This window comes from Calonectris borealis, chromosome 2, assembly GCF_964195595.1.
Source record: "Calonectris borealis chromosome 2, bCalBor7.hap1.2, whole genome shotgun sequence".
Taxonomy (NCBI): Eukaryota; Metazoa; Chordata; class Aves; order Procellariiformes; family Procellariidae; genus Calonectris; species Calonectris borealis.
Genome location: NC_134313.1, coordinates 25255329 through 25269783, shown reverse-complemented (window position 1 = coordinate 25269783; position 14455 = coordinate 25255329). Strand labels below are relative to the sequence as shown.

At 40.1% G+C, this 14455-nt stretch overlaps 1 protein-coding gene across 15 annotated transcripts in view; it reads left to right on the top strand.

The window, feature by feature from the left end:
* The first annotated feature begins 492 nt into the window (after positions 1-492).
* The window catches only part of VPS13B (vacuolar protein sorting 13 homolog B), a 490063-nt gene continuing 476100 nt past the window's right edge, over positions 493-14455 (top strand). For 10 of the 15 annotated variants that reach the window (XM_075141364.1, XM_075141360.1, XM_075141356.1 and 7 more), the window contains exons 1-3: positions 494-690; positions 1409-1586; positions 11012-11155. In XM_075141364.1, the coding sequence (XP_074997465.1) occupies positions 1440-1586; positions 11012-11155 (291 nt within the window). In that variant the 5' untranslated portion in view covers positions 494-690; positions 1409-1439. Of the gene's footprint in view, positions 691-1408; positions 1587-11011; positions 11156-14455 lie in introns of all 15 variants that reach the window. The other 5 variants (XM_075141359.1, XM_075141350.1, XM_075141361.1 and 2 more) reach the window with 4 other exon arrangements.

Genomic DNA, 14455 nt, shown 5'->3' with positions numbered 1-14455 from the left:
CAACCAACATGTTTGCCATCACCGACATTTGCCCCAAACGGTCACTCATCGTGAATCAAAATTTGGAGCTGGAGTTGGCTGCAGCCACACAACCAACAGTAACACATCTCAGGGACTCGCGGTGCTGCCGGTTAGCGCCCGCCCTCCTCACCGCCGAGGCCTTCCTCAGGCTTCTCTGCGTCAGCAATATGCACCTATATGGGGGCAGGACCTCCGCCGCCGCGTCAGGAAACGGCAGACACGGGTCACGGAGCGGCGGGCCTTGCCGCCTCTCCGTTTCCCGCTCACGGGGACCCACCGCGGCGCCGCTCCCTCCCGACCCCTCCCACCGCCCTAACGGCCACCACCGCCCCGCCCCGCCCCGCCCACAGCAAACCCCGCCCCCTCCCCCGGCGCAACGCCCGGCCACCCCGTCCCGCCCGTCCACTCCTGGCAGTCCGCGTGACCTCCACCAGCTTCAGGCCCGACTTCCTGCCCCGCCTCGGTGCTCCTGTCAAATCCTTCCGGCTGAGGACGGCGGAGGCGGCGGACGCTGGAGGAGAGCACACGCGCCGGAAAACCCGGAAGTGCCCGTGCGGCGGAGCCGAAGCGGCAGGACGTGCCTACGCGGGGAGCCCGCGGCCCGGCCGGCCCTGTGAGGGCAGCAGCTGGGTGGGGGGCACGGAGCCTCGGAGGTGTGTGGAGGGACAGGTAAAGGGGTCCTGAGAGGGCGTGGGGCTGGGGAAGGGAGGCGTGCGGGGTGTCCCAAAGGTATGGGCGAGGGGTTCCCGGCTGCGTGGGGGTCCCCGGGAGAGGCTGCGGCGCTGCTGAGGGCGGGGAAGGATCTCCTCAGGGCGGCAGGGAGGGCGGGGGTGCTGGAAAGGGTGGGGGGTGTGAAGGGAGCGGTGGCAAATGGTAACGTAACTTCAGCTTGGGTTTTGGTTTGCTTAGAGTTAAGGGTGGCACGAAGCTGGCATTTTTGCCACGTGCAGGATACTCAAGGTATCAGACCTGTGAGGTGTTTCTAAGGTGATGGTTTAGCATGGACTTTTATCAGTTAAAAGCGACAGGGTTTGTGTCACTTAAATTTTATATGAAAGCATGGTAGACTGCTTGACCTCCTTCTTCTCTGTTTTTTGGTTTGTTTGGGTTGGCTTTTCTTTTGATAGTGAGCAAGCCAGTTATTAGTTCCAATATATATATGTATATAAGGTGGAAATTCGTAAATGCAAATAGATGTGCTTTCATCTTGGTATATATTTCATCTTTATATGTAAGTATATGTATCTCTACATATAGACATGTATGTTTAGAAAGCAGAATTTGAAATATAATTTTTCATATATCCAAACAATGTGACTGTTGCTTTATTGAAAATTAGGTTGACGGATTTATAAATAATATCTCATTGTCTTGTCTATTTTCTTAGTGCTTGACCTGTAATACAGAAATCTGCCAGAATGCTGGAGTCCTATGTAACTCCTATTTTGATGAGTTATGTAAATCGCTACATAAAGAACTTGAAGCCGTCAGATCTACAGTTGTCACTCTGGGGAGGAGATGTTGTACTTAGTAAACTTGAATTAAAGTTGGATGTACTTGAACAGGTATGTTATTTTTGCAGTAGTTATAGTCTGTGTCTTTGATTTAAAAGAAGTTGACTAAATAATTTATATTGGTCTGCACAGATAAATGTTCATTTAATATTCACTGTCTTTCTTCTTATGCAAGTCCTTTTTTTCCCCCATTTAGTTATTCGTGCATTAATTCCATGCCATTTGTTTAGTAATGAATGGTAATTCTTTACATACTCTGTAAGTTATGGGGTGTGAAAAGAAAGGCTCTTTTGTGGACATGTTTCTCCTTTCAGTAACCATTATTTTACAGTACGAACATTAACTAAATTGCTTTTCTAGTCATATTTACTAATTGCATGTAGTAACTAATTCAAAATGTCACAAAGTAAAGTAGGGTCTCTTTTTAATTATGCATACTAAACACCGATTTGTGTTCTCTGTATTGTTTTATGACTCCAGTTTTCATCATTCCAGTTGTATCTAAACTTTAAGAGTAATTGAGGGACAGATTTGATCAGCTGGTTTGTGTGGATTAGATCAGAGACTCCGTAAAACTTAGCCTTAAAAAGACGAGCTTGACCAGGTAAAACACTTGATACAGAATTTGGACCCTGCTGTCAGTATGAACTGGGGAAGTCTTAGCAGAGGGACTGTTTTCTTCTACGCTTATCTGAGTTGACAACTTGAGGAGTCGAGTGCGTGAGATAAAGTTGTTTTCTGTTGCGTATGGTGTAGTGAGTCTCAGCTAGAGTCCTGTGTCCAGATGTAGTCCAACTGAAGGAGCTGAGAGAAATGCAGCAAAAAATAACGGGAGATTTAGACAATACAGCCATTGAAAGAAGAATAAAATAGACAGGGAATGTTTTTTAATTTTTAATAAAATAAGGTGAGACAAGATAGGGCAAGAGTTATATGGATGAGACAAGAGAAAATAGAATAAATTGTGCTCAGGGAGACTTAGATTGGACATCAAGGAAAATTTTCTCATGTTTTAATCAGACAATGAGGCATTGGAGTAGACTGAGGAGACTACATGGTTTCTATCCGGGGAGACCTAAAATGTGAAAGAAATATTTATGATTTATTAAGTATCTCTGATCCTGTTCTGGAAGAGGAGACAATCTTTCAAGAGATCCTGTCCTATTTTCTGTGCTTCTGTAAAGAGCCTGATTTGTCTTCCTTCAAGTATTTGGTGGCCTCTATTTTCTCTCAAGTCTTTTGGTTCCTCATTTGCTTGGTACAGCTTGTCCGTACAGCTGATGTGGATGCTGGTCTGCAGTTGTGTAGGATGTGTTCCTCCTGTGACTATTCAAAGTCTTTTTTAATGTATATATTATGGAATCAAAGCAGGGTTGATCAGAAAGGAATTCTGAAGGTCATCTAGTCCATCCTCCTGTTCTGAGCAGGGCTGTTGCCAACATTATGTCAGATCAGCTTGGGGTTTTCTCCAGTTGAGTCTTGAAAACTCCTGTCTTGGTTGTGAAAACCTTCTCTTTGGGTAAACTGTTTGAGTGCTATACTGTGTAGGGAGGAAGTTTGTCCTAATAACAAATGATGACTTGGGATGGGTATATCAAGCTTCCTATATTACCTGGCACTGTTAGGATTTTGCTGCTGTCATCTATATTGTTCCCTTTCAAATAGTTGCAGTTTGCTGGTAGGTGATCCCTGGCTTCATCTTTGTCTGCCTATGTATCAGCTGGGTACCTAAATGTTTAGTGCAATCTGTTGCTGTCATGGCTCTTGTAAAGGCAAATGTTGCCATATATACCTGTGCTCATGTCTTATCAGCTTGAATGGGGATGTGAATATGCGATGAAAGCAAAATTTAGCTCAGATTATTTTTTTTACGTTATTTGGCTGTGTGTTTATGTGAATCTTAATTTGGCTCTTATTATTCTTTGGAACTTGCCTAGACCCACAGACTCTATTTAGGGTGTCTTTGTCTTTTTTGTGGAAGAGATCCTGCTTTATGCCTGCTCAGCAAAACTCTTGGAGTATGTAGTATGTGGTAATACAACATCCCCAAGCCTTTGCAGCTGGGAGGGAGCTCCCCTGAAAAGCTAAAGTTTCTAAAAGTTACCAGTATATGTTATTTTATTTGGATTCTCTGCTTGAATGGATCCATGATATCCAAAGTTAATAACTTTCACTCTTCTTCCCTTCTAACATCCTTTCTGTCCTGTGCTGTTATCCCCAGTGTGGTTCCCTGCTCCTTATCTGGCATGAATGCAGCCTTAATGTCATGCTTTAGGCTTTGGATACAAATGCATGAACCCTGGATATCATTGTCTGGAGTCTTAAACATTTTCAGAGGATTCCAGCTTTTGTAGAACTATACATGATTATTTGGGAACATCAGCATAGGTGCCAAACTACCTGGACAAAGCACCTTATAACAGATCTGGGAACAAGTCTGCTTTCTCCCTTCACTCCTTGCACTTAAGCTGATGTTAGTGTTCCCATGCCATGTTGCGCTCTTATGGGCCACCAAACAGAATCCCAAAGAATAGATGAGAACAGAGCGCAAACCGGTGTCTGTCTTCTAGATCTTTCTTTAAACTATTTTAACTATTTTTGGGACCAAGTTGGAATGAGTACCTTATGATATCAGATGTAATATAGCTGTTGACGTAGAAGGTTTATGAAACTCAAAGAGAACATTTTAGTACCTGAAAATACTTCGCATGTTTTTGTGTATATTTATGTCTATTTTATATGCTGTCATTAAATTAAGCTGAATGTTATTGCAATAACTCTTTGATTTTGTCCTTTTCCTGCCCTCCTCTTTTTTTTTTTTTTTTTTTTCAGTTCTGTACTGAAAGGTGAGTACTGGTTTGTACTCAGGTTCAACCCTCTAGATACAATGTAGCTTTTGTACATAATTATGTCACTCCTTGAATAGCCAGTTAATTTTATAATTATAATCTTTAGTTGAAGATTAAATCTAATCAAATTTTGATATTAGTTTTTTTCCTGTCCTGGATGATTCAGTTACTAAAAGACTAAGCATTCCAAGAAATTTTCCATCTAGGCATAATAAGTGGGACATTGTACAAAAATTACTTCAAGAAAGTATTTTATAATTAAACTTTAAAATTAATATTTAAATATTGTTTTATGGAAAAGCCTTTTAAGCACTTTTGGCAACTTTTATGTGAAGTGGTACCAGAGGTAACAGAACTATCTATGAATTTGGCAATTAGCGTGTGTGTAAGGTTTCTGTTGACACAGTGGTACCAAAGAGATAAGATACATGGTGAGCTCTTCTTGCTGCTTGTGTATATTTCCGTAATGTGGTAGCTTATTATGTCAGCTGTTTCACAAACTCAGAAGGGAAAGATGAAGTGGTCTTTGATTGGAAGGCAAAGGAGAACTTGATCTAAAGATTATTGAGTTTTACTGTAGTTTGGACTTTTCATACCTGAAAGAATTTAGAAAGAATGTTTAACTGGTTTAACCCCACTCGGCAATGAAGCACCACACAGCTGCTCGCTCACTCCTCCCTGGTGGGAAGGGGGAGAGAATTGGAAGGGTAAAAGTGAGAAAACTCGTGGACTGAGATAAAGACAGTTTAATAGGTAAAGCAAAAGCTGCGCACACAAGCAAAGCAAAACAAGGAATTCATTCACTACTTCCCATCTGCAGGCAGGTGTTCAGCCATGTCCAGGAAAGCAGGGCTCCGTCATGCGTAACCATTACTTGGGAAGACAAACGCCATCACTCCGAGCGTCCCCCCTTCCTCCTTCTTCTCCCAGCTTTATATGCTGAGCATGACATCATATGGTATGGGATATCCCTTTGGTGAATTGGGGTCAGCTGTCCTGGCTGTGTCCTCTCCCAAATTCTTGTGTGCCCCCAGCCTGCTCGCTGGGGTCCTTGACTCTGTGTCAGCACTGCTCAGCAGTAACGAAAACATCCCTGTGTTATCAACACTGTTTCCAGCACAAATCCAAAACACAGCCCCATACTAGCTACTATGAAGAAAATTAACTCTATCCCAGCCAAAACCAGCACAAATATGAAAAATGGTAATGTACTTAAAATAATTTTAAGGAAATGAGGGCATTAAAATATTCTTACTGTAAGTGTCTGTGTTATGTGCCACTGGGCTACTTGTGAAATACAGCCTTGAATGCAAAGAAAAGGTATTCAAGTTAATACTGGTGTGGAGGAAACAGTACATGCCTGTCACCCCACAGTCTGTGAAAGTCCTGTATTTTGGAGCAAGGGGAGATTTTAGGGCAAGGGGAATTATGGTCGTCTAGTCTGCAGTCTTGCATGATGTCGGTCAGTTATGTATGCTTCAAGTGCAGGAGTTTGTTTTCAGCCATATCATAATTTTTTGAAGGATTTATATGACGTAAATGTAAAATCTAAAACGTAAAGTCAAATCAGTCTTAAGTACAAAAGATATTTTAAGAATTTCATGCGACACTTAATGAAAGGGGAAAGATTGCACAGGAAAGGCAGAGGAATAAAAATGTTCTTTGTTATGTTGTATTTGAAGAAGTTACTAAACTTGGCACACATTTATTTTGTATTGTCTACTGAAATAACACTACAAAGGTTTCTCTGCATTGCTTTAAGGAAACTTGGTTGTGCAATTAGGATAATGTCAGACAACATTTGTATCTAAATTACTTTGAAAAAGAAGAACTGTGTCTTCTAAATACGCTGTGCATTTGGTTGTATCACTTCATTTTGAAGGAATTCCTACTTCCGTTCAGTTTCTTTGAATATCTTACAGTCAGCTAGACAAAAATGAGAATGTGTTAAAGCCATCCAGCAAATAGTGGAAAAATATCTGTTCTAGAATCATAGAATCACAGAATCGTTTAGGTTGGAAAAGACCTTTAAGATCATCAAGTCCAACAGTTAACTTAGCACCGCCTGGTCCACCACTAAACCATGTCCCTAAGCACCACATCTACACGTCTTTTAAATACTTCCAGGGATGGTGACTCAACCACTTCCCTGGGCGGCCTGTTCCAATGCTTGACAGCCCTTTTGGTGAAGAAATTTTTCCTAATGTCCAATCTAAACCTCCCCTGGCGTAACTTGAGGCCGTTTCCTCTCGTCCTATCGCTGGTTACTTGGCAGAAGAGACCAACACCCACCTCGCTACAACCTCCTTTCAGGTAGTTGTAGAGCGCGATGAGGTCTCCCCTCAGCCTCCTCTTCTCCAGACTAAACAACCCCAGTTCCCTCAGCCGCTCCTCATAAGACTTGTGCTCCAGGCCCTTCACCAGCTTCATGGCCCTTCTCTGAACACGTTCCAGCACCTCAGTGTTCTCGTACTGAGGGGCCCAAAACTGAACACAGTATTCGAGGTGTGGCCTCACCAGTGCCGAGTAGAGGGGGACAATAGCTGGCCACACTATTTCTGATACAGGCCAGGATGCTGTTGGCCTTCTTGGCCACCTGGGCACACTGCCGGCTCATGTTCAGCCGGCTGTCAACCAACACCCCGAGGTCCTTTTCCTCCGGGCAGCTTTCCAGCCACTCTTCCCCAAGCCTGTAGCGTTGCTTGGGGTTGTTGTGGCCGAAGTGCAGGACCCGGCACTTGGCCTTGTTAAACCTCATACAGTTGGCCTCGGCCCATGGATCCAGCCTGCCCAGGTTCCTCTGCAGAGCCTTCCTACCCTCCAGCAGATCAACTTGGTGTCGTCTGCAAACTTACTGAGGGAGCACTCAATCCCCTCATCCAGATAATTCATAAAGGTATTAAACAGAACTGGCCCCCAATTCTGAGCCCTGGGGAAAACCACTTGTGACCGGCCGCCAGCTGAATTTAACTCTGTTCACCACAACGCTTTGGGCTCAGCCATCCAGCCAGTTTTTTACCCAGCGAAGAATATGCCCGTCCAAGCCACAAGCAGCCAATTTCTCCAGGAGAATGCTGTGGCAAATGGTGTCAAAGGCTTTACTAAAGTCTAGGTAGACAACATGCACAGCCTTTCCCTTATCCACTAAGTGGGTCACCTTGTCATAGAAGGAGATCAGGTTAGTTAAGCAGGACCTGCCTTTCATAAATCCATGCTGACTGGGCCTGATCACCTGGTTGTCCTGTACATGCTGCATGATGGCACTCAAGATGATCTGCTCCGTAACCTTCCCTGGCACTGAGATCAGACTGACAGGCCTGTAGTTCCCCAGATCCTTCTTCTGGCCCTTCTTCTAGATGGGCGTCACATTTGCTAACTTTCAGTCGACTGGGACCTCCCAGTTAGCCAGGACTGCTGATAAATGATTGAAAGTGGCTTGGTGAGCACTCCCGCCAGCTCCCTCAGTACCCCTGGGTGAATGCCTTTTGAAGTAAATTCATACCTTAAGCCTGTGAGCACAAGTCAGGATCTAAATGGACATTGTGGTATTGATGAGTGATATAAAAATTACATACCTGCTAGTCTGGAAAGGGAATTTATTTCCATTACTGTTAATAATGATAGGTCACTGTCCTGATTCATGAAAGCATTGTCTCTGAAGTTGTAATGTATTTTTAGATTGCATATTTTTTTGATAATTTATTTCTGTGGGCCCCCACAAAGCTGTGGGACGTAAGGTATTTTTTTATTTATTATATGACCAGTGTAGCAACATCTGTAGCTAAACTGCCCACTACTTGCTTTTTGGTGGCTTGACGGAAATTGTTCGGATTAAAATTGTATTCATGTTTATTCATTTATTCGTTCTAGCCTAACGCTGAATTTTTAGGAAAGAGGCTTTTAGCTAAAATTCTTCAGTATATTTATGAATGAGATGAAGAAAAAACACTCTGTAAAAACAAATTAACAATTTTCTTCAAACTGTTTTCATGAGAAGGTCTATAACTATCATCTTTTGGAAAGGGGACTTGAAATTAGATGTGATTTTGTGTAAGCATGGCTGAGCTAGGAGTCAGAGAATTTCCCTGACGTGAGAGGTGTGTTTTTTTCTTTTTTAAACTTTGTTCATGAAATCTCATTAAACCCAAGAACTAATTTACAAACTGAAAGCTGTACTTTGCAAAAAATGGAGCTATAATTTTGTGTAATTGTCTTCTCTGAAGATTTTGTCAGCAGTGAATATACTGCATCTACTCTTAGCTCTTGGATGCAAGATGAATGTTTTCGTAGTACCAGTAGAAAGGCTGAAGAGGTATCAGCCATAGAATGGAGAGGGCGCTTGTCTCTGTGATGGTGCTAGGTATTCATGCATAAGAATAGTTGACTTCTCTTTTGGGTGACTAACTAGAGGCTATCTCAGGATGCTAACCTGTCACAGTTGCAGTAGTGTGAACTTATGACATGGTAGCTACTTAAAAAAATAAACATTTTTAGTGGATTTTCAAAACATATCACTAAGATTTAATTACAGTTTCAAGATGTTGGGCAAATAATGACGTTAACTAGCTTCACAGAAATATTATATAGGTAGATTTTATAATATATGTCAAGTACTAAATGCAAAATCCAATTGCTCTCAAATTTTATTCATGTAGGATAAAATGCCCAGTTTTGCCAGGTACATTCTGAAGTTCTGAACAAAGGTTTATGTCCCTGAGTTTACTAAGAAACACAACAGTTAAGAGCTTAATGGCCAAAACTGTTGCCTAGCATCTAGGAGACTTAGATTCACTTCCTTTCTCACCCTGACAAGATTCATACCTATAGTTCCCAGCATCTAAGATGAAGACCCAAACACCAGGCTATAAGCAACATCAAGTGAAGACATCCGTTGTTTTTTCCCCATTAAAACTTTAAACATTTGTAGCCAAAACTGTCAGGATAGGAGATCAGAAAGGTAAGAAGATATATCATTGTTGAACCTTCATCATTAGAATATTTAGTATTGAGAATACTGACTTTAAATTGTGACATAATATCAAATATTGTTTCTTTATTTTGCACTAAGCACTTATTTTCATTATTTTAAATCTGATTCTAGTCCTTGGACCAGGTCTCTAGCTGCAGGTGGCCATTCTGTCTGATAAGCGTTAAGCTCAGGCTTCCCAGGAGAACTCCTCAGGTACTGGGGAAATTTCAACCTTTTGGATCCAAAGTAGATGAAGGCGTCCAATGTGCTGTCCAGTGCTACCTACCTGAGATCCAAAGAATTTATCTCAGCCCCTGCACCTTGTGTTTCCTGCTGACTAGCTGCATGTAACAGCTGGCTCATTGGGCTGTCCTGCAGACATCTGCTCAATGCATTGACTGGATAGAGTGCCAGGCATTTATTAGGAGTTCTGCAAGTTTAAAAACTTGCACCAGTTTTTAAAGCAGTGTGACATCCAGGTTAGGCCTTGGTGAGGAGGAGTCTGGGTTTTTCCAATTAAGAATTTAATAACTTTGTATTTACTGAGCAGTTTGATGTGAATGGGGCAACACTGTGAATGCTGTGGCTAAAAAGACAAGAAAACAAATTAACTGCTTCGCTAGGGAGTGCCTCCATCCTGATCGTTGAATTATGGAGGGATTCTGCAGAAGAAATAATATGACATCATGTTTTTAGAAAGGACATCATAAAATATATGAGCCAAGAGTCAAATCAGAATAGCAGTTGTAACTCTACTTCTGGCATTTCCTAATTTAGAGTGCCTCGCTTAGTAACCTTAACACTTTTACATTTTTTTAACATAACCATTTTAATGTCACTTTGTTTTAATTCTTAGTGAAGTATTGAAAATGGAAAGCATTTTACCTGATTTACTGTGTATAACACACGAATTCTAATTTATAAGTCAAACAAAGTGCACCAAGTAAATCTTTGCTTTATGGAGTGATTTTTGATTCAATCGTATTTTTTGTGTTTTCTGTTTGGCTTGTTTCCTTAACTTTTAACATTATTTTAACACTAGAAGAAGAGTACAAACTGTACTTACATAAAATAAAGGGACCAATTAAACATGTATCTAACAAAAAAAAAACTTCTCAGTATTTTTTACTAAAACTCTTTTTGTTGTAAGTACGTCATAGCTTTTGTGTAGACTTCATTTTTGTTTGTGGCCAATCTTAAGAGCACTGAGCTCTTACAACTCAAAGTACTTAAATATTTTGGAAAGAATTGCCTTGCTGTGGCCTTGTCAGTGTTTGTTTAATTTCAAATTGTGTTCTTCAGAATAACGCAGCTTGCAAATCAGTTCATATATTTACTTTCACCTGGTGCATTTCTACTTGTCCCTTGAATAGTGACACATTTTGCAGTAGCTTCATAAGAGAGGTGGTTTTAAATTGTCTTTTATTGTCAAGGACATGGTAATCCAGATGTCTCTTTTGAACAGACGAATTGTAATGTAAGTGTGCACGCAATTATAAAGCCAGTTGCCAAACCCCGTGGCACACTGTTGATTTGGGGAGGGAGAATAGTTTTTGACTTATGTTTTGTCATAGAACCTTATTATTTTAAGTTACAGGTGTGTCTTGAATTTTGATATGTTTCAGTAGTCATTTCGCCACTCTTTTTGTTGTTGTTAGGAGCTGAAACTACCATTTACTTTTTTAAGTGGGCATATTCATGAACTTCGGATTCATGTGCCATGGACAAAATTGGGATCAGAACCTGTTGTCATCACTATCAATACGATGGAATGCATCTTGAAATTAAAGGATGGAGCTCAGGTAAGAAATATGATGAATGCTTTCCTAACATTGAGAGGTTGATGAAAATAATAGCTTCTATAGGTCATTTTCTTTTAAGCCATCTGAAGAATCAGGTATGTGAAGTTGCGATCCCTGTTACTTTCTGAGAGGCTAATATTGTTATTCCTGTCATGGTTAGTATCTTCCTTTATGCATATTCTTAATTCTTTATTAGCTGTAGTGGTGTGCTTGTGGGTGTAAAAGTGTGTTAATAACGCTCTGCCAGAATTTTCCTATGACTAGACAACAAATGGATTTCAAGCGCAATATAGCATCCTAGGTCTTCCAGCTTCTGCCTCCCAAGAAGCAGTGCTGGTTGCTTGAGACAGCTGTGTGTAACACCACTGGGCATTGGGCATTTTTCAAAAGATGTGTTGTTATTATTGAAGGAGTGCTTTAAAGATCTTGGAGTGTAACTCTCTTTTCCTTTTAGAAGTTATAGTACTTGCTTGAGTGTACTTGGAAAACTTCTTACATGTAAAGGTCTCAAAGGGCTTTTTGTTTAGTTGCTCGCAATAATTTGTTCATTACACCGTTTCACAGACTCAGGAAAGATTTCCTTCTGACACAATGAAGCTGAAATATGCAGCAGTGGCTCGATTTTGTTGTATGTCTAATTTAGTTAACAAAAAGTACTTGAGTATGTTAATGTTGAACTTGTTTTTTTAGTCAGTGTGGTGCTTTAACTCTAGAGGGGCTTTGTGGGTGTTTTTTTTGTTTGTTTGGTTTTTTTAAAGTGTTGTTCCCATTTCAATTTCAGCATAGAGTCCTCCAGTTCTGTTAAGGGTCGTGCAAAAGAAAATTCCAATTTGTGCAAAGCTCTCAAGTGTTTGGTAGGATGCTTGATGAACTGTTAACATTTAACATCAATAATTAGATATAAGCCACCAAGAACATTGGAAAACACTTTTCCATTATGTTTGATATTTCTTGTAATATTCTTTCACAGTTCTAGAGCTAAAAGGCTTTTGTTGCTTGAGTAGAAATCTCTAGTCCTAGGTATGCCACCCACAAATGCTTCCACCTACATATGCTTGCATTCTGTAGTAACACCTAATCGCTGTGCATGTGCATATACGCATGTGTATGCACACCAACAGCCAAATGCTAAGTACTTTTCCAGTGTTAAGGTAAGATTTCAAGGCCAGATGTTCCCTGAGAAATGTGTGTTAGAAGCAGCAAATTACAACTAATTATAGAAGTTGCACAAAAAGATTTGTAGCCCATGACTTTGTGCAACCCAGAATTAATATTTGATATTGGACCATGCAGATGGCTACTGCTGGAATGATCAGATTTCCTGCTTGCATGGTATTTGAAACTTAAATTTTGTGGTGCATACAGCAAAAGGTCAAGTGTCATGAATGTAAAGCACTCTCAAAACAAGTATTTGTTACAGATGTTTAAGATTCAGAGGCAAGAAAGGATTTTTGAAAATTGCAACTGACATTTGAACAAATTATTCAGTGGTATGTACACTCAGGAGGGTAAAATTTGGATCTGTGCCATGGAAGGATTCTCTTTGACTAACAAGAATGTAAATGAAAACACTTTTATGCTGTTTTCTGAAGATATGGTTTAAAAAGTTGACAGCTTGAATTTTATTTCTTAAAGGACTATTTGAAAGTGTTTTATAAAAAGAAAATGTTTTGACAAATTCTTGTGTTCTAACTTCCAGTGTGACAGTGTACTTGGCTAAAATCAGTTGTCATAAAAATCTTTGTAATCAGTGAATAAAAAACCCGAATGAAATAGAGTATTTCTGTGGAAAATTGTAGTAAAATAAACTCTCAGTGAGTTTAGCTACAACTGGAACTCTTCTGCCAAGAACTTCATATCAGCAAAGAGCATATTAGCAAGAAAGCTTAGTTTAGTTCCCAAAAATTTATTGGCTTGATCCTGCATTTCCTTCCTCAGGTGAAACCTCTAATAAGCACATGCCTAATTTCACCTGAGAAAAAAATAAAGCTTCTGACCTCAACTTAGTGTGATGTGTATTCTTTGGAAAGGGGCTATTTCAAAGAATGTTTATTTTGAAGATGTATGGGGATTAAAATACATGGCATTGTTGAAAATTATTGTCCAGTGGACCCTACAGATTTTTTTGGGAGCAAAAAGCTATCTCCCTTTGTATATTTTTGAAGAGCGCTAGCCCCTTGGAAATACTTTTGTATGGCTGTGCTTTACTCTCACTGATGCTATGTCATTGTTAGTTCAGTCTCAGTGTTAGTTTGGTTGGTTTTTTGTTGTTTATGCTATTGCAGTGTCTCCTCCTCAGCTGAGATAAAAGTTTGGAGTAGACAGTAATGGCTCAACTTCTAGTTTTATGCTAATATTCTCCTTTTCTAAGCAGAAATGTTGTGTAAGTGGTAAGTTCACCTAGTAATATACAAAATCCACAGTGTAGAATTAGTGGTATTTTTAGTCAATTTTGAAATTTGAGCATTTTGAAGGTCATTGCTTTTCCCCTCTTTTCTGTGCTTTTCTTCCTTCCTTTCCTTCCCTACAGGTGATACTACCACTTCCAAAACCAGACTGTTAAGTAAATATGGCTACTTCATAAGAAAATGAAACTTAAGTGCATCAGGAACAGAACTTTGCAGTGATGAAAGTGGTGTTCTATTGAACATGCTTTGTATGTGCTCTTTTGATTATGCTTTTGGTTAATGCCAGTAGCTGAAGTAGAAATTTGGTGTGAGTCATTTTGCATTGCTTTTTGTTGTCTGTCAGCTTAATGCAACTGTTCCTGTTTTTTTGCTCCTGAATATAATCTTCTGCAGCACTGAATTTTAAGTATGACCATTTATAATGTTATCAAATTCATGAAATATGTTGGTAAGTATGATTTGAAATGTGTTCTTACACACTTAAATATGGTTCTGATATTCACTAGACTTGTATTTGTTAATTTATGGCAATTGACTCCCATGAGACTGTTCTTCATGAATGTTATGTATTGTTTTAGAGGGTGGTTAAAGTTCCAGTATTACATTCTTCTAATTACTTATCTCTATTAAATCTCGGGACTTTTATCTAGAATTGAAATCCCCTTGCTAAACCTCTGTTGATGCTGTTTCTCCTCCTAGAGTTTTTCTGCTTTTTGTCCTGTTGAATCCTTCTTAACTTTTTTCTTTTCTACCCAAACTCTTTTTTTTTTTTTAAAGCTATTTGAAATTCTTTGCTTGTTTCTTTTCCCTCTTCCATGCCACAATACCTCTGTGCCCAAATCAGAGGCTTTAAATTCAGTCTGTGCAAATTGGGAAGGACAAGCCTGTGTCT